This window comes from Manis javanica, chromosome 4, assembly GCF_040802235.1.
Source record: "Manis javanica isolate MJ-LG chromosome 4, MJ_LKY, whole genome shotgun sequence".
Lineage (NCBI taxonomy): Eukaryota > Metazoa > Chordata > Mammalia > Pholidota > Manidae > Manis > Manis javanica.
In genome coordinates this window covers 95,303,704-95,323,608 of record NC_133159.1, presented here as the reverse complement: position 1 = coordinate 95,323,608, position 19,905 = coordinate 95,303,704, and the positions used below count along the sequence as shown (strand labels likewise).

General features: G+C 49.3%; 1 protein-coding gene across 1 annotated transcript in view; it reads right to left on the bottom strand.

Moving 5' to 3' along the window:
• The window catches only part of SYT6 (synaptotagmin 6), a 60,519-nt gene extending 51,609 nt beyond the window's left edge, over positions 1-8,910 (bottom strand). The window contains exon 1 of the mRNA XM_017641024.3: positions 7,517-8,910. Within this exon, the coding sequence (XP_017496513.1) occupies positions 7,517-7,679 (163 nt within the window). The 5' untranslated portion in view covers positions 7,680-8,910. The remainder of the gene's footprint in view (positions 1-7,516) is intronic.
• Positions 8,911-19,905: the final 10,995 nt, after the last annotated feature.

The following is a 19,905-nucleotide window of genomic DNA, read 5'->3' as shown; positions in this document are numbered from 1 at the left end:
AAATCGCTGTAATTAGCCTTGAACTCAGCCAGCCCTCATAGCCTGGTGAAAGGTGCATTGATGCTGGGAAGGGTTAACTCCTGTTAGGCCTAAGGCTGTGTGCAAAGGCCCAGATCACCTCAGACATGCACCTTCCTACCCAGTACCTGCTGGGGCCAACCCACCAGGATGTGTTGCTTTCTAATAAATTGCAGGTGTAGAAGTAGCCTTCAAAGCCTTTTTCCCTGCTTACATCTTTGAACCTTAACACTGTAAGGCAGAGAGTATTTTGATGGGCCACTCAGCTACCTTTTGAGTCTCAGTCCAGTGTTCTTCTTACTTGTACCATGCACTGGCTTCACCCATGCACCATGCACCCTTCAGTAAAGGAGAAAGCCCATACCACAGCACTGAAAGAGAGAAAAGATTTCCTAAATATCTGTGTTCTTCCTCCCTCTCTTCTTCCTTCTTTATTTCCTCCTGAACCTGGAGAGAAAGAAGCACTGCCCTGGGGTCAGACTGGGCTCAAAGTTCATCTCCACTGGCTATATATAAACTGTGTGACTTCTTGGCAAGCTACTTAGTCTCTCTCAGCCTCAGTTTTCTCATATATAAAATAGGTATAATACTAGTATCTACCTGATAGGGCCACTATGAGGTTAAGTGAGATAGAAAGTATATCCAAAGTGCTGAGGACACAGCCTGTAATGTTTGCCAGCAATACAGTAATATTAACTGTTTTATTGGAGTTATTTAGTCCTACCCAGTCCAGCTTTGAACATCCCCTACTTTTGAAATTCCTTTAGTTGAAAGAACATTTGCCAGCTATGAACACTAATCAGTAAAGATAGCTTTGACTTCATCATTACAGACCAGGAACATCTTGCTAACAGAAATAATGCACGTATTTCTTATATAGCTTAATCTCTCTAGGTCTCAAGACATAATATGTGCTATATTAAAGATCTTACATCTCCAAGTTTTTCTATCAATAATCATTTGCTTGCCACTTGTCCAGTTTTGTTATTACCATCACCAGCCAGCTGGTGAACAGGAGTGAGCTCCAAAGAAGTAAAATGAAAATCATGGAAAGAAAATCAACAATCGAGGACATGCTATGCTCTTGCAAAGTGTTCTTGGAAATTGGGGAAAGAAGTCTTTATTCAATATTAAGCATGAAGCACCTTCATTGAGGTATCAGAGGAGTGCAGTATTCCATGGGCACCTGGTTTGGGAAACCACATTAGCTAATTACCCAGCAGCTTCTGGGTAGAGCAAAGAGATATGGGTCTAGCTTTGGAAACATACCCAGTGGCCTTGTGCTGTGGAGGGGCATATGGCTTCTAGTCCTGGCTAAGGAAGCAGACTTCATTGCATGCTCAGACACCAAGTGGACATCTCAGGTGAGCACCAGTGCCAGAATGACCACAGAGCGTATCCATCCACATTTCTAATTGTGTGACCTTGAGCAGGCTACTTAACTTCTCCAAACCTTGGTTTCCCCTTTTATTTAATGGGGATTCTAATTACCCCTACTGCATAGAATCATTATGCATATTAAATAAATAACACTTTGAGCACAATGCCTGGTACATGGCTAATGGCTCCCAAAATGTAAGCTGCTCTTATTCTTCATGTTTTGCTCTTTTGGTAGAAAATAATAATTTACTGCATACAGAAGAGACCCAAAGCTGGGTCCTCTGAGGCAAGGAAAGGGACACTGTATCAGAGGGCAAAGCTCTTGAGAGACCTCAGGCCCTTCATCTCTGCTGGGAAGTTAAGATCTCCCTGAGGTTATCAGGAAGGATCTGCTTGTCACCTTAAGTGAGATTGTCGGGATAGAAGGCTCATGGCCTTCTTCTCTCCCTGGAAAATGCTGGGTTATTAATAGGTAACCCAGGGCTTTCTTAGCTCCCCCACAGACACTTCTTTCCCCAAAGACAGAGCCACGGTGTCCCCTCCCCTTCGCTCCACCCATAGTGTTAAGATTCATCAGCAATTCTTATCACTTGCTGTTGTTCCCATTTTTCTGATGGGCTTCCAGGTCAGGAAAATCCATTTTGTAACATTAACAGGCATTCTTGCTAAGATATTATAGTTGAAAAGATAAACTAGGGAGAGGAAGTGAAAAGAAAGAGCCATTTCCCTGCTCCCCCCAAACCTGGAGAAGTCTTGCTTCTGGGCTTGGGTTTACTGGTGGACCCTCAGAAATGGTGAGTGCTGGGCTGTAAAGAGCAGGAACTGCATGGGCCAAGAAACTCTCATTCAGACACGAGTGGAACGTGGACAAGGACTACCTGACACCAGACAGCAAGCAACACAGAGGCCCAAGAGCCCGAACAGAACTGCCTACTCTGGGAAGGGAAGACTCTGAGCAGAACTATCAATATCAATAATATATGCTGGTAATATTGTTATTGTTTGTTCGTGGTCAGCACTGTACTCTAGTGATAGTATCTCATTTAATTTTTACAGCCTCCTAAGAAATTAGCATTCACCTCTTAAAGATAAATTACCTAAGTTTAGAGGTATTAACTAAATAACTTGCTCAAGGGTACATTGTGTAAAGCAGAAGAGCTGGGATTTGAACCTGGGATGTTCTGATACCAAAACCCAGGCTCTTGAGCCAGTCTTTGGGCACTGGAGGGCTAAGCTGAACAACTGTCAAGTTGAAGACTGGGCAGAGAAGCTGGGGAGGCATTTCTTTATTGTAATCAGGAGAGGGTTGGGGGCATCCTCTACTCTTTGGCCTGACCCTCTGAACCTGTGCAGAGCCCTGGAGAACAGGATTATGACCTACCTCAGCCCCCATCTCTTTCATCTTCCCTGGAGAGTGCAGGCAGCCTCCAGGAAAGTTGCCTCCAGAGATGTTCCTGAGAAATGCGCGCGCGCGCGCGAGTGAGTGAGTGAGTGAGTGAGTGAGTGAGTGAGTGTGTGTGTGTGTGTGTGTGTGTGTGTGTGTGTGTGTGTCTGTCTGTCTGTCTGTCTGTCTGTCTGTGAGCATGGGTTTACTGAAGGAACTGGGACTATTCTGGGACTATTTTGAGGCTCACAGATGTGGTCCATTAATAATAAGCTTTGCCATGGCTTGTAAATTTATTGAGAGAACCTGGTGTAATTAAATTCAGGGTTAGGGGGAGGGAGAGCCGAGAGCCTTTGCTTTCTTCCCTTCTTTCAGAGATCCAGGCCAATCTACCAATGGGGATAATTAGCAAAGTCCAAACAGAGAAGGAATTAATGCTCCTGAAAAAGCTGTGGTGAGGAGAGATGATGCTGGGCTAATTATGGCCACACCAAGCTTTATGACTGGGCGCCAGCTTACACCATCATTAAGAGATTCAGAGATAAATCGGACACTAATGTGGAATGTTATAACAGAGATATTCTGTTTGGGCATTAATTTAGCAATCATTAGTATTATTGTTTTGGCAGATGGTAACTACACCTTCTGCCTGATTAGTCAGGGCATGTGGCCCCTCTCAATGCGGAGACCAAGGCTGGGGTGATGAAGGGGAGGACAAGACAAAGAGCCAGAAAGACTCTTTTCTCTCTGCCCCCCTCTCCCAGTTTATACCTGCACATAGTGAGAAGTGAGGTCTGCCTGGTTCAACATGGAGCAAGAGAGATCAGCAGTGGAGAGAAGGGAGGGTTGAGGTCCTGCCATATAGCTGAGTGTCCTCAGCTGGATGCCCTGCTCACCTCTACTGTCAAAAGTCCCTCTGATTCAAGTTCCTAAGTGTGGCTCAGTCCTTCCTGCCTTCGCAGCCTCTCTTCCTAAGCAGGAGCAGCACGGTGCCATCCAGCTCAGTCTGGATTCTCTTTTACCTGCTTTTCCCCACTCCAGACAGAACCTACACAGACCCTAAAGAAACATGGCCTGACCCTGATGCCTCTATCTTGTCCCAATTATTTGCAGCCATATGTTATACCTCCAATGCCTTGGACAGGGAGGACACAGTAACATTAGAACTCTTAGAAGAGAATAACTTTTGTACAGAAGTTGGAGGAATAGAACATTCTGGATCCACCATCCCCACTCTTAAAGTTCCCACAATGAGAAGAAGAGATCTTTTAGAAATGTAAATCCAAGGGCTCTACAACTCCTAGATACTGGACCCTGGTCCTAGAATTTTGATACTCAAGGCACACCTAGAGTCAGAATATCATCACTATGATTTCAAAGGATTGTGCACTGCACCCTTCCTCAAAGAAGTTAAAATCGCAGAATTCCTGCCTTTCAGCAAGGAGTGAGGTAGTGACTGGAGTATTCAGTTATAGAAAGAGGACTTTTGTTTTTTGATGAAATGCTGTGCATTTAATTTGCCATCACAAGCAGGAAAAATATTTCTGTGCTTGCAAAAGGCCAACTTCAAAGCCAGGTGGTTGAGTCACAGAACATCTCCAGAGTCATTAGAAAAGTGAACAAACATCACATCTCATGGCCATATGTAGGCGGAAGAACACCTGTTCCCGACTGCCAGCCTTTGTGGGGCCGGGCGGCTCAGGGCCACCCCTCGGGTTCCTGGAACACCTCTGAACCTCTCAAACCCAGAGCCCATGCTACCCATACCTAACTCTCTGCAACCTGGCCTTTGGAAAAAACTCATTCACCTCCACAAGGCAAGGGACACAAAGGTGGAAAAATATTTGTCAGTGTCCACTTGTGGGAGGTGGCAGGAGGAAATGTATTAGGGAAGAAAATGGACCCTTTACCTTTAGAGTTTTTAAAGTAAAAAAGGAACTTGCTTTTAGCTGGGATAATTTGTGTAGATATGTTTCTAAGTCAGGGTCTGATGGACTGAGATTTTCTGTGTAATTTCTAGCACCTACCTTGGTGATAGCAGAGGCTGAATCTCAATTGCTGAGTCTCAGGGTGTTACTAGAAATCCCATGAGCTAGAGACTTAGAGCAGAAGGAAGGCAGAGGAAAACATACAATGAATGGTAAGGGGAACTGGGCATGCTCTGGCCACTTGTCTTCTTCATGAAACTGCAAATAAAAAGGTCCAGCATTTCTCTGACTGGGGAGTCTGGACCCAGGATGCAGGGAGTAGGTTGGGAGGAAGGACACCTGGGGACTTGATCCCAAATGCCATGGCATCTCCCCAGGCCCTGTGCTCATCTAAACCCCAAGATCCCAAAGCCACTCTCCACCACTTTCTTTCTTTTGCTATGATCAAGGGTCTCCTTCTGCCTCCCCCATCCCTTTCAGCCCCCTACCTCAGCAGGGGCTTCCTGAGGCTTGTGACTCAGCAGTCAAAGTTAAAGTTCCCCAGGGCTGACAACTCAAATTCGCTTTCTGAAGCAGCCTGCAGGGAGGGCGCACTGATTCATCTGGGCCTGTTGGCTCTCACTCCTCAGCCTTTTCTGAACCTCAGCCTGGCCATCCAGGTACCTGTCATTCCAGACTATGGGGTGTCCCTCTGAAGTCAGAACACCAGTGCCTCCTAGTATCATGATGTGTTATGCACATACCACCCGCTTTTCCTGCCCCTCTACCCAGCATTTCTGCCTTGGACAGACAAGAGGGGCAGTCTCCATCCAAGGTGGAACTTGACAGGTGTGTTCTCACCTTGAATTTTTCCCTTTAGCGTGTGAAAGGTCAGGAGCAGCACTCAGGGCCCCTGGGGACCATTGAAGGAAAAGGTGGAAGGGAGCTGGGAAGGCAGACAGGCAGGGACTCCTTGATTTGGGAAAAGTGTCCCTCTGAAGTCAGGTGGGTACAGGGAGTTGGGTGGTAGGAGGTGATGGCACCAGAGAACCAAAGCCTCTTAGTATTTGTGGGCCTAATCTGCTTGGAGATTCTTCACAAGGGAGAATCAACCCCTCCAGCCTCCATCACTGTACCACCCTCTAAAAATTCTTCATGTCTAACCTCAGTCCCTTCTGCTGCAGTAATCGACCCATTGCTTAAATATTGCCAGGGCCAGTGAGAGGGAGGGCGCAGCGCCCCCTACAACCTACACAGAGCTGGGGTGGGCTCCACTCCTCCCAAGACTGGACACAACCTCTTCCCACACACAAGTATCCTTTTAGCCCACTACCCTTCTCCCTTTCCTCTACCCGGCAGCGGCCCTGTTCCTACCTACATCCTAGGTAGGAACATCCTAGAACCTACCTACATCTCTGACCTTTAACCTCAAGTAAAAACAGAACCCTGGACCCTGCAGCCTCTTGGGTAGCTTACCCCACCTGTACCTGCTCCCGCAACCTCCATTCCACTCCCGGGCAGGTCCCAGGAGAAGCCTGTGGAGACGAAATTCCCGCCTCTTGCAGCCCCTTGCTCCCTTTTCAGCGCGCGTGGTGCGCAACTGCGGGGCGACCCCTGCATACCCCAAGGTCCGACCCCACTGGGGTCAGTGTCAGGGGACAGGAGGGGTGGAGTCTGCGGAGCCAAAAGAACCCCGGCGCTTTGGCCCCTGCAGGATCTCCCCACCCCCACTCCGCATTCTCTCGAGGCCACGCGCTGGCCCCCAGCCGCTCCCCCCGGAGGTTACGCGACTCGACATCCCCTCCAGCCCAGGACCCTCCAAACGTCGGGATCCGGACAAAGAAGCCTGGCTGCAGCGGGCGAGCTTGGCCGAAAGGCGCTGGTGCGGCAAGTAAATACCCGGGGCCAATCGGCCGCCACGCTGCCCACCCTCCCCGGCTACGGCCGCCAGGGCGCGACACGCCATTCCCGCTGTCGCGACTCCCGGGAGACGCCGCAGCTGCGCGCAATGGGGCCCGGGCTCCGGACTCACCAGCTCCGGCGAGCTCGGCTCGGCTCGGGCTCCCGCCTGGGCTCGGCGGCCACCTGAGTCCGCGTCCGGCGCAAGGTCCGCGCCGTTCGGGCAGGAAGAGCCCGCTTGCCAAAGTCGGCGAGAGGCAGCGGCTCAGTCGCGCATCGGCCCCGAGTCCGAGTGAGTCAGAGAGAGACCGAGGGAGCGAGTTATAGGGGCGGGGGTGGTGGGGAGGATGCGAGACACCTTCCCCCCTCCCCCGCCTCCCGCGGAGACGCAGAGAGTCACTCGCAGCCGGAGAGACACCAGGGAACAAAGACCTCGTGCCAAGTTTCTACCTGAGCAACCCAGGGCGCTCGGGCAGCGTTCCCCGAGAGAACAGACAAACGGACGGATAGCCCGCAGACGAACCCTGGGACCTCGACACCCCCAGGAGACGAGTTACTTCCTTAGCTAGGATGTCCTTGTCTCTTGCTCCACGGACCCCTTCCCTGACAGATGGCCCGCAGGGCAAGCGGAGAGACGCGGGGAAACTGAGGCTCCGAAGGGCGCCAGGTCCCGCAGCCTGGCTTTCCGCGGGGACCCTGCAGTCTTACGGGAGCAGGCAGGGGGATTCTCTCCGTGGTCCCCTTCGCATTTCTCTGCTTGCCCTGCTGGCGATGGGGCCAGGGTGCTGGCTGACACTGGTTCCGAATCCAGAATCCTGAAGTGGAGTTCTCTCTCTAGGTTCCGGGGCTCCTTGGGCCCGGGCTTCGGGGAGGAAGAACAGCCAGGGCGAGAATCTAGGGAGGGAGGGGGCCTCGGGTTTCCCGTTACCTGCGTCGGCCGCGCTCGGGCTCCGCTCTGGGGGCTGCAGTTCGAAGCTCCGACAGGTCTCCACGTCCAGCCCGAGAGGGGGCGGCCGAGCCTGGCACAGAGAGGCCAGGACCGCGAGCGCCGCCTGGCACCGAGGCCCCCCGGTACCCCACACCCCGCTCATGCCCCGGACACCCCAGCCCTCCTAGCAGTTGCCCGAACCAGCTCCGCGGCCGAACTGGGGCGGGGCAAGGCGGCCCCAGGAAGACCCTCCCCGCAGCGGCCCCCTGCGGTTCACTTCGGCTTTTAATCACTTCCCCGCAGGGTCTCCGCCCCTCACGTGGCATCCCGCGGCAGCTGGCAAGTCTGGCGCCTCCCGGCCGCCCCCTCTACACCCAGGGACGGGTCTGAGTCCCTGCGGGTTCGAGGCAGCGGGGCCCGGTTGTCCCGCATCCTGGAGGGTGCAAGGCCTCGGAAAGAGCCTGGGATCTGGCCACCCATTCACTGCCTGGTGTGACCTTGGGCGTCTCTGAACCTCAATTTCCTTATCTGTAAAAGGGGTATAATGATTACTAGTGCTTCACGGGCTCCCTGAGGATATACAGATAGTGTTTGTGAAAAAGCTGGGTAAATTGTAACATGACAAAAAAGTGGCAACAAAATAGATAAAAACTTTACAGAAAGAAGGGTGACCCGCTGGGGGTGGGAGGATCTTGGCCACAGTTCCTGACTGGAGAAGTTAGTCAGACTTGCCTCAAGTCCCGGCTTCGGAGGCAGAAGACCCTAAGACTGCGGGGCGATGTGAACTGCAGCAAGACTTTCCGAGTCCCGCAATCCTGCGGTCCCTGGTACCCGCACGTTACTATGGCAACGGAAGGCAGCGGCCGTCTCTCTCCATGGCAACCGGAGGGGAAAGTTTCTGGTGGTTGGGAATGGGGGCTTTTCAAGAGTGCGCCCTGTTCCTGCCAGACCCACCTTCCTGCAATGTCCAACACCATCGGTGATAATGTAGCTGTCTATTACGCATAGCAAGGGCCAGAAAGACCGAAAACCAAACCGCAGGAACGAGGCTAAACAGACTTAAGGCAGAAATGTGGCCTGAGGTCCAGGAGCAGGTTGGCCGACGGGCTCCGAAGCCCGTCACTCAGCTCTGGAGATCTATGGCTTCCACCCGGAGCGGCCTTGCGGGGGCTGTCACCGACGTCTCGTGTCCTCGGCTTGTCGGCAAGTGGGCCCGTTCCTATGTGCGGCTTCCCTGAAGCTCCAAGCTCGGGTCCCTTTAACTTCCCAAAGCTGGGAAGGAAACTTCAGCTGGAGCTTCCGCAGGCCGTGGGGCTGATGTGTACCCGGGTGGCGGGGGTTGGGGGGAGGAGGGTCTTTTCTCCTAATTAAGTCTCTAATTGGAAGTGGCTCGGGTGGTGACTCACGTTCCGGAGGGAGGAGATTCGGAGCCCCAGCTCCTGGCGGTCTCCATCTGTGCCAGCTGCGCTAAGCCGGCCCTTGGACTTGGGAGTCCTGGGCAGCTGGTGCCCGGGGTTCAGAGGCCCAAGCTGAGGCCTGAGAGAACCCTGGTCTAACCTGGCGTTTTCCCCCTCAGGAAGCGATCTCTGGCCCTGTCCACTGTTCTGAAGGTCCAGTTGGTGCGACAGTCGCATGGGCAGAGGGTTGGATGGGGGAGGTGGGGTGGGGGGAGGAAGTGGGGGTTGGGTATCAGTGGGTTCCCAGCTTCCACTCTGACCTCTGGAGCCTGCAATAGGAGAGGGGTAAGAACTCAGGCGGGATGGACTAAGCACAGATGAGCCCAGCGACCCTATGCAATCCAGGTCACCTTCCTGGGGGAGGTGCTCAGTTGCTGATCTAATAACAGGTAAGGCTGTGGAGTCCCTATTCTCCTCCAGCGCTTCTAGAACCCACCTGAGGAGTTCAGAGGTCCAGTCACCTTCCCCTCCCACCACCCAATGCAGAGCTTAGCATCTGGGACAGACAGGAGCTCAGAGGCCCCCTTTGTTACATGCTCATTAGCAGTTTTGAGGCGGCAGGTTTGTGTTTATGTAAAATACAAATGGAGAAGAACTGCTCTCTGCCCATGTTTGTGGCAACTATGCCACTCCGCGGCGATTTCTCCCTCCTCCTCTCGAGTTCCCGGGGAAATTCACAGAACAAAGCGCCTTGTTTTGTCTTTGCAGATAATGAAAAAACACAGGACCGTTCCAAGGGCCCAGGCCTGTGATGCAGGGAAATCAATATTTTGCTTTACAAAGAGTGGGGAAATTTGCATCTAAACTGAAGGCGATGGAGCCTGAGCAGGGCAGGTGGCAGGAGCTGAGAATTAGATAATTTCTCATTGTTCCCGGATTCAGCCTCCACACTAGGCAGGCAGTTCTGCAGCATCTCTGGCGCCCCAGCAGCACCAGACCTGACATTTCTCAACTGAACAGAGAGAAGGAGGTTCTGCTTTGACAGTGCTGAGGGGAGGGCCTGCGGGAAGGGGCAGCAGATCCCAGGTCAATCGAGACCTATTGAATTTGGAGTGCCTGAGTGACAGACAGAGATGAAAGAGACAGAAACAGAAAGAGAGAGAGAGACAGAGAGGCAGAGGATGAGACAGATACATATGGAGACATATATAGGAGATACAGAGAGAAACAGAACAAAGAGGGACAGAAGGACAGACACACATATGAAGGGACATCATTTAGAAAGAGACATAAAAGAGAAACATTTTATTTTTCCTTGCAGTAAAAAAACGCTTTTCTAATTGTCATCTTAATGCCCTCTCCCTGCCCCTGGTTAATTGCCTGTGGTCACATAACTCACCACAAAGCAGAAAAAAAAAATTCTTATGTAAAGATGGTAACTTTTCTCTCTCGAACCCATCTCCCCACAAGCCCCTTCCGAAACACACCTATGCTTCTTTCCACATGAAGAGACCAAATTCAGATTCCCAAGGTCCTACCTAGACCCAGGGTGGGAAGGAGGTGAAAAGAAGCGAAATTGTTGCCCCTCAATGGGCCCCAGAGAAAGGCCATTCTGAGTTTTGGTCTATGGGTGGGGTGGAGAGAGGGAGCAGAGACAGTCAGCATGGCACAGTGGCAAACAAGGGCTCTGGGCAGCGCTCCAGGAGGCTGGGCTGCAGGACTGGCACACCAAATCAGCTACAGGGCAAGTGCATCCCCTGGCAGGGTGTTAGTTTCCTTATCTGCAAGACATAGAAGTTGGATGAGGGGCTCTTTGACACTGTTTCCAGCACCAACCCTCTGGGATTTTACATGAGGGAAAAGGAGACTGAGCGGAGAAAGGAAAAGGGGTCTGACAAGCAGTTTTCCTGGCTCTGAAGAAGAGGGTGGGGTTACAGATGTCCAGACTCATTTTGGGCTTCCCCTCCCCCATTGCTCTCATCTCATCTACAGCCATTCTAGGGTATCCTGAGTCTGCGCCCTCCCCTCCGCCCAATGCCGGCTGCTCAGAAGCAGGGAGGGGGCCTGGAGGTGGGGTGGGAGGCAGAATGAGAGAAGGTTTGAGGCAGAAACCAGCAGCCTCCCACTCCTATGCCCTCCTCTCCTCAGAGACATCCAAAGCGCTCGTCCCCTGCCCCCCACCTCAAGTCTCAGGCAGTGGCCTGACTGCCCTTGGACAGTTTTCCACCTTGCTCTGAGCAGCAATGGCCTGTTCAGTTATGCTACAAATAAAATAAGTTAAAACAAAATAATAATTTCTTTAAAAAATTAAACCTTGGTAGGCAATTGCTAATGCTGTAGGCGGGAAGAATGAGCTCCTTTGACGTGAGCCGATGTGTCATATTGTCTTTCCATCTCAATGCAATTTCTAAATAGGGAGCCCTTTCCCCTATTCCCTCCACCCCTCCAAGCCCCCAGCAGAGATGCAAAGGGAACAGTCTGATGTTCATAGCTGGATTGTGTGACACTCAGGGAGAGACACAGAGAAACAGACACAAGTGGACCCAGTGCTTTGCCAAGCAGACTGGAGCCAAGAGAGCTCTGACCCAACCTTGAGAGTCCTTGATCTCATCTCCCCACCTCCTCTATCTCCTGCTTACTGGGGCATGTGGCCACTTTCTACAAAAGTTTTAAATTTATGCTAAGAAAACAGACATCACTTGAGCATGTTCTACTGCTGGTGGAGAATTAAGGTGATGTACTGTATTGGGGAGTGGGAGTACCTTTATACCATTCGGAAGAAACACTGCTATGGAATCCCTATGGGATTTCTGCCAGAACAGCATTGTCAGTGTTTCCAGCAGAAATCACCCTCTGCCCCCAAGCCCCCAGCCCCAATATAGCAACTTAAGCCAAACCTGGAAGACTTCTGCAAGCCCTTCCAATCCAAGCACCATAAAGAGTTTTCTAGAGTTCCTCTTTGCCTGAAAAGATGTGAAAGACATGACAGAGCCCTGATCAATGCACAGGTATTCTTGAGAGTCCAATCTTGCTTTTTATTCTAGGATAGACCCTCTATAATTCAAACCTCCTGAGCTAGGGGTATATTTGCCTCTTTCTTATTTCTTCCCCATTTCCAAGTTCTCCTCTCTGTTGTCTACTCTGCTCAAGCATACAGTGTTCCAGGTCGGACTTGGGAATGCTGCACAGAGTTTGCTGCTTCCAGCAGACTGGGGCCTGGGGAAGCAGAGACAGGTTCAATGTCAGAAGGGAACATCCTCCCTGAAAAGTTTTAGAGCTGGACCTAACCATGGTATGTCCAGACATACCAGCCCAGTAATGGCTGTAGATGAGATGAGAGCAATGGGGAGGGGAAGCCAAAAGTGAGTCTGGACATCTGTAATACCACCCATGGTATGTCCAGGGCTCTCTCTGTATTACTTGAGAAGTGAGAATGATATAGGAAGGGAGAGGCTGGGAAGGAAACAAGTGTACTCCTCTTCACACTGACCCTGTGTAGAAGGAAGAGCACAGGTTTTAGAGTCTATGAGCTGTATCCAAATCCTGGCTCTATCACTCACCAACTGCATCATTTTAGGCACTATACTTTCACTCTGAACCTTAACTTCCTCATCTGTAAAATGGGACAGGTAAGGACTGCTTCAGGTTTACGAGGATTATATAGTTAGCTTAAATGTCTGATACTCTGTGACTGATACATGGCAGGTGTTAAAGCAAATGACAGCTCTTATCCCTTTCTTCTGTCTCTTAGATCACAGAGGGACACCCATTAGCCACACTGTCCAGGGGTGACTCATACTCTTCCACTGGGCAAGTCCCTAAAGGTTGCCAAGAGGGAATTTATCTCATTTAATCCTGTGACCACCCAGAGAGGCAGAATGGGTTGATGCTACTAGTCCATTTGGTAAATGAGGGAATTAAGTGACTGGTCCTGGTCATACAAGCTTAGGAGGTGGCAGAGAACTGGAATCTAGGCCTTCTGATCCCTGGTTAACACCCCTTCCTTCTACTGGGGAAGATGATGAGGGTGTGAATAATATTTCTTCCTCTACAAGAAAGGCTATAATATTTTTAAATTGACTTTATACTAAATAGAAAATATTTGGAAATAAATTACAGAGCAGTGAAAGACTTACTCCTGTGTCTCTTTGCAAAGGTGTTGGCCCTCTGACCTTAACCATCCCAGCTGCCTCTTAGACCCAGTTGCTGGCATAGAGGAAAGACAGTGCCATTGATAAAACCCAGGGCTGGGCCAGGCAGCTTCGTGGCTCAGGGCATGCATAGCTGCGTAACTCCTGACAGAGACAGGGCTCCTCAGAAGGCAGCCTGGGGAGTCTTTGGCATGCCTGGATTGTATCCTGGAGTCAAAGCCCAGCTTCCAGGAAAGGTGCAAGCCAAGCTTCTTGTCAGACCAGGACCCCAAAGACTGGAATTCTCCCCAAGGAGCCTGGAGAGAGTTTGCAATCTCAGGACTCTGGCTGCTTCCCTAATGAAAAGAAACCAAATAAAATGCCAAAACTAATTGAAGTGACAAAACCAAAAAGCCTTTGTCAAAGCTGGGAAGTCTTTATTCTTGATTTCAATGGAACCAAGCAGGAAGAATCAACATCTTTTGAGTCAGTGGGCCAGCAGTCCCCTGTGTAACTGAGAGGCTGGAGCCCCTAGAGAGGACAAATCTGTCCCCCAAATTTTACCCTCCATCCATTGGGTATTTAGAATCCTTTTCTACCCCAGCCCCCATTTCTGCTCTCTGCTAGAGGTACAGTAAATGGTTTTAGTGAGTTAGCCTCCAACCTTTATTGATACTCCTGTACATTTGTAAAGCATGGTACAGTTTACACAACACTCTCACATATGTTCTCTTGTTTCATACCCACAACAACCCTGACAAGTGGATATTGTTATCCTCATTTTACTGGCAAGGTCTCCAAGAAGCTAAAAATAACTGATGGGATTACAGTTAGCAAGAAGCAGAGCCAGAATTAGAGCCTGCCTTTTCACATCGTTCATTTATTCACTGAGCATTTCTTGAGGTCCTACTAAGAGCTAGTTCTGCAGCAGGCACATAAGACACAGTCCTCTTATTTTCCTTCCACACTGGCCTTCAGTCACACATAAGCTGTGTCCTGGGAGAGAACACATAATCGGTGGTGGAGAGAGGCCACACATGAGATTGTTTTAAAGTGAGTACTTTGACCTCTTCGCTGCAGAGTTGCCCACGCCCACATCAGCTGTGAAATTCTCTTCTGTGACATGATTCTCTCTGGATTTTTTTCCCTCCCTGATTCACTCACTCTCCTGTGCCTCCTCCCAACCTTTGCATTTTCGCCAGGGTTCAGCTCTCATCCCTTCTTCCTTCCATCTCTGCACATCCTCTCTGAGTGATCTCATCCACTCAGAGGACTTCAAACACTAAACAATAGTAATAATAGTAATAGTAATAGCAATAGTAATAGTAATAGTAATAGTAGCAATAGTAGTAGTAGTAATAGTAATAATACTAAACATTGATTGAGCACATACCTGTTTCAGGATCTCCCCTGTTGCTTGACACAGCTGGTATCATTTATCTCTCACAACAGTCCTCTATTATCTGCTCTCAACTGGTGTCAAGTGACAGAGCCATAATTTGAGCCCAGTCTGTCTCACTCCAGAGCCTGGACTCTAAGAACTCCCTATTCTCTAGCTCTTACTCATCTGTCTCTCCTTGGTCCTGCGTGTGCGTTTCTAAATTCCTGTTCTGAGTACCTTTGCCCCAGACCTCCTGAATCCCCTATGTCCAAGACAGAATTCCTGTTTTGCTTTACAAGGCTGCTCCATATCCTTAAAGAAGTACAGAACTACACCAAACTAAGCCAAAGACCTCAGAGCCCTCTTTGATTCATCCTTCCCTCTTGTCTGTCCACATTCAGTCTGTCACTGAGTCCTCTTGTGTTCGTCTCCAGTGTGTTTGGACCCCGTCCTCTTTCCTCACCACCTTCGCTGCCCAGCTCGGGCACTCTACCTGCCTCTTCTGGATCATGTTATGATCTAGTCGCCTTATGGGGTGATACAGTTATGTCACCTTCCCACTTAAAATCTTCCATGGACTTCCTGGGGCCTTCAGGATGCAGTTGACATTCTCTAGCATGGCATACAAGGTCCTTCCAGATCTGGCCTCTTTCCACCTATCTAGCTTCCTCTCCAGACACTCCTGTATCTCTGAAGACTGCCTGTGCTATGCTCGCAGAATAATTCCCATCTCTTTTCCCCATATCCCATCAAACTTTCCTTCTTTTTCTGTTTGGTTCTGCAGCTCCTCTTCTCCACTGTGCCCTCTCTATAAGGTCTGGAATTTTGCAATTGCTTGCCCCTTCTGCCCTGAACCCTTTCCTCATCACCCAGCTAGTTCCTGGAGGATGCAGTAGGACATAGAGGTTGAGAGTATGGGCTTTGGAGTCAGGCTGCCTGGGTTCAAATCTTAGACCTGTCATGTAGTATCTGTGTGACTGTGGGCAAGTTACTAAACCTCTCTGTGCCTCAGTTTTCTTGTCCACAAATGGAGGTGATAACAGTAGTGCCACTCTCATCAGTTTACTGAGAGGTTTAAATGAGTTGATACACACAAAGCACTCAGAACGGCCCCCTCCTAACTTCCAAAGCTGTCTCAGGCATCCCCTTCTTGTCAGCCCATTGCACTCAGTGCTCACCTTTGTCAAAGAGTTTAGGAATAGCACCCTGTTAACTGACACTAGACTGTGAGCTCCTTGAGCCAGGGTCTGTGTCTTATTCATCTTTATAACCTCAGGGCCTCACACCTAATCGGAAGGTCTGTCCTTTGAAGAGAGGGAATATGGGAAGGTAACATTGCAAAATGAGTATGTGAGTGCTAGAAAAATCTAGAGTTAAATGGGCCAAATCAGAGAAGACTTCCTGGAGGTTTTGAGTTTTTAGGCAAGTGAGACTGGAAGAACTGGGGGAACACATTCACTCCATGGGGCAGGCACAGACTGTGACAAGGCTTTCAGCAAAAAGCAGCACTTCACATGAGGAAGAGTGAGTGGATTTTCTTGGCTGGAGCATCGATGAGAAACAGATGAGAGAAAGGACCACTCAGCCCTCGTGCATCCCCATATTCACCTCCCATGCTGTCTCGCTCAGCTGGAGTTGTGTAGAGGGCCCTGGTTTTTCCAGCCAGTCAGAGGCAAGAGGAAGAAGCCCCCGTCCCTGCCTTCCAGAGATTATGACATAGCTACAGGAGGCTGGGGGAACCAGCCCCAAACTCCTCTGTCAATACACCAGAGTTGGGGTCATGAAAAGCTTCTTTATGAGAAGAAATTGCTCATTTTCCTCAAGTGTCAAACCGTCTCTGTGAAGGAAGTATGTGTCTGCTGGGGCAGCTGACTGTTTTCCAGGATAAATCTCTGATAATAACACAAAGTCATTACTGTGCAATTAGCACTGCTAATGGGGAATGCAAAGTTCCCTTCCCACTCCTTCCCTTCTTCCCTCCCTCCCTCTCATTTTACCTTTCTCTACTCTTTTTCACCCCTGCACACACATTCTTCTCTGACCTCTCCCTCCCAACTACTGAGCTGGCTGTGGCAGAAGAGGGCCCAGGGTGGTGTTTTCAGAGGCTGAGTTTTGACTCCTAGGCCCCACTAAATTAGCAAAGTGCACACAGAGCTGGGAGGGAGGCAAAGAACAAAGAGATGAGGATGAAGGGGATGGAGAGGCTGGCCTCAGATGAGAATATTAGTTAAGTTAAAAAGGGAGGCACCCAGCAGCCTTCAAGGTATGTAGCAGCCATGCACCACACTTAGGGACCCTGTGTCATGTCCCAGGAATAGGGAGATTTTCTGCAGCAGAGGGGACACAGCCCAGTGCCAAGGCCAGGGAACAGGGCTGTTGCGGGGGAATGCTGTGGCTGTTTGGCTTGCTGGCAGTATGTTTTGTTTCAGAATAATTCCCATCTCTGTAGGTAATTATTTATCCTACACACATATACATGCCTATGCATACATACCCAGGCACTGGGACATACATGTGGATAGGCCATGTTCAGACATATCCCACAGGGGGAATTTTCTACCATACTCCTGAAAGTACCTGACAGATCTTCTGACATGCTGTCCCTTCTGGGGGCTGTTGAGTTTTAGGAAATCTCAGCAATTTTTGTATGATGGAATGGAGCAAATTTTGAAACTGCTGAGAAAATCATGGAGGGGAGGCCCAGAGCCCACTGAGGTCTCCATTCCTAGGTGGGTCTCTTCATGGAGGGCCGGACAGTCGCCCAGGGACTGACCAGCACAAACCAACAGCAGCTGATGAAGGCCAAGCTTACTGCCCAGGGGAGAGGTGGGCAGAAATGGAAAGAAGAATAAGGAAGAAGTGGGGGAAATGGCTAACCCTATGGACTAAGGAGGAGGAATCAGGGACAGCAGATTGTTGTGTGGCCTAGATTCAAAATCCTTCTCCCCGATTCTCCTCCACATGCAATCACAGGCCAGCAATTTGTAAAGGAACTTCAAGAACTACTAAGGAAGGAATCACAGATTATGAGAAAAAGTTTTGAATAGTCAGATTCCCAAGCACAGCATCTGATTGGAGTCACCATTCCCCAGCCAGAAAGGACAGGTGCATGTCACAGGCACCTCACCAGGCTCCTGGCCTGGGAAGATTGAGCCTCTAGGGCAAGGCTAAAGCTGGGTTCCCAGAGATCATGAACTAAATGGCAGGAATGAGTAGGTCCTGATTCACCATAAACTCTGCAGCCACTGCCAAGTGGTCCCTTGTGCAATACCAAAGCTAAAGGCCACCAGGATCAGAGGAGAGAGCTGAGATCCCAGCTGCAGACCCAGAATGTCAGAGGCCAGCAGGGGTGAGGTGAACCAAAGCAGGCTGCATCCATGGGCAAGTGCCACAAACCTTTGAACATTTGAAAAATGGTCAGAATTTGCCTTTAGATTCATAGACACTGAGAAGTGACTGGTAGTTACCATGAGGGAGGAGTTGGCGTGGGTGGGTGGGGAAAGAGAGGGGGACAAAGGGGCTCAGAAATTCTCAATCATATATAAGTTGACCACAGGGATGGTAGTACAGCATGGAGAATATACTCACTGTTTCTGTAACATTTTCCTATGTTGACAGATAGTAACCACACTAGCGGGGGTGAGGATTTAATAATATGGATAAGTGTTGAACCACTGTGTTGTATACTTGAAACCAATACAGGACTGTATATCAACTGTACTTCAATTTAAAATAATTTGCCTTTATGGGCTGTTGATGTGCTGTGCAGCTGAGTGACTGATTAAGATTAAAGAATTGGGGCAGAGTGGAAAACTTCCCTTCCTTCTAGCCACTGCCAGTTTTCAGATGAGCTGGTCAAGCCATGCCAACCTCTGATAAAAACAGGAAACAACACCATAGTACCACCCAGAGAGTTGGATGATCCTCCTTTTCAGCCCAAGATGATTGTCAGTTGGCAAGATCCAGCAGAGGTTAAGGGGATGGGCCTTGGAGTTAGGTCGGATGGAGATGGATATAAATCCTGGGGTCTGATTAATTCAGTGTACATTTACCCTGCCAACCTCTCTTCATCTGCAAAAGGGGGTGACTTAATCACTTACAGAGGTGTCAAGAGGATTAAATATAGTAATACCTGAAAAATACTTCACATACAGTAAGTGCTTAATAAACAATAGCTCTACAATTATTATTTGGACTTGGTAAGTGATTGCTGAATGACCTCAAATACAAGTGGATGGCCTTGACAAAGTCTGCTATCATAGTCCGCCAGCTGAGCACCTTAACCACGTGACAATAGTCTAGGCCTCAAAACAGAAATTGTCCTCAGCTCTAGCAGGAGGAATCTGCTCCTAGCTGCAGTAGGCAGGTGTCTTTGCTGGCCTGGAAATCTTCCGATGGCCCCTTTCCCTCTGCACTGAGGTGGCCACTAGTGGAGGAGGGGGCTGCTACTTAAATTGAGCCCTTTAGACATAAATTATGAATCAGTGACCTTTCCTTGCTTAATTACTCCCACTGCTGGGTGGTCTGGTCTCTGGTGCTCTGCCCCGGGGGGCAAAATCTGCTCATAGTCTTCAGAGCCCACCACCTAGAGCTTCTGCTTTTATCCACCCTGGTTTGTGAGGCTATTTCTGTGGCAGGAAAATTCTCCCACTGTGATGAAGGTCATGCCCTAGACCAGGGGCTGGCCCCCCTTTGGGCTCCCCTAATCCCTTTGACCTTTGCAGAATCACCCGATCCTTCTTTTAAGCTTGATATCATTGCCAGGTCATCTTTTTAAAAAACTGAACCTTGATGGACAGTGACTGTAATGGGGTATGTGGTGGGGACTTGATGATAGGGGAAGTCTAGTAACTATAATGTTGCTCATGTAATTGTAGATTAATGATACCAAAAAAAAAAAAGGTGAACCTGAGGGTTATTAATAAAGCTGTCATACTAAAGGTCTGTGGTTTCTTGAACTGGTACATAGAAACAAATGCATTCATATAAAAAGGCCACAGGACACTCCCCGAAGGGGTGACCCTCTGGATCCTGAGGGGGATTCTGTTAGTTTGCAGCCTCCAGAGGGGAGAAACCAAGAGGATGACTATTTTTTATTAGAAATTTTCAAACATATACAAAAGTAGAGAGAGTAAAATGAAATCCTATGTAACCATCACCTAGCTTCAAAAATGATCAACATTCTCCTAATCTTTTTACATTGTTTCCTGACTCTTGATTTTGCTAAAGTATTTTAAAGCAAATTCCAGATGTTATATCATTTCACCTGTCAATTCTTTGGCATGCACTTTTGATAAAAACTTTAAATACACACACACACACACACACACACACACACACACACACACACACACACACATATCACCAACCACCCTTAATAAAAATAATGAGATAATGCTTCTCTAATATTGCTCAGCCCATGTTCAAATGACCCAGTTGTCTGAATAATATCTCTTTATAGTTGTCTTATCTTAGTTAGGA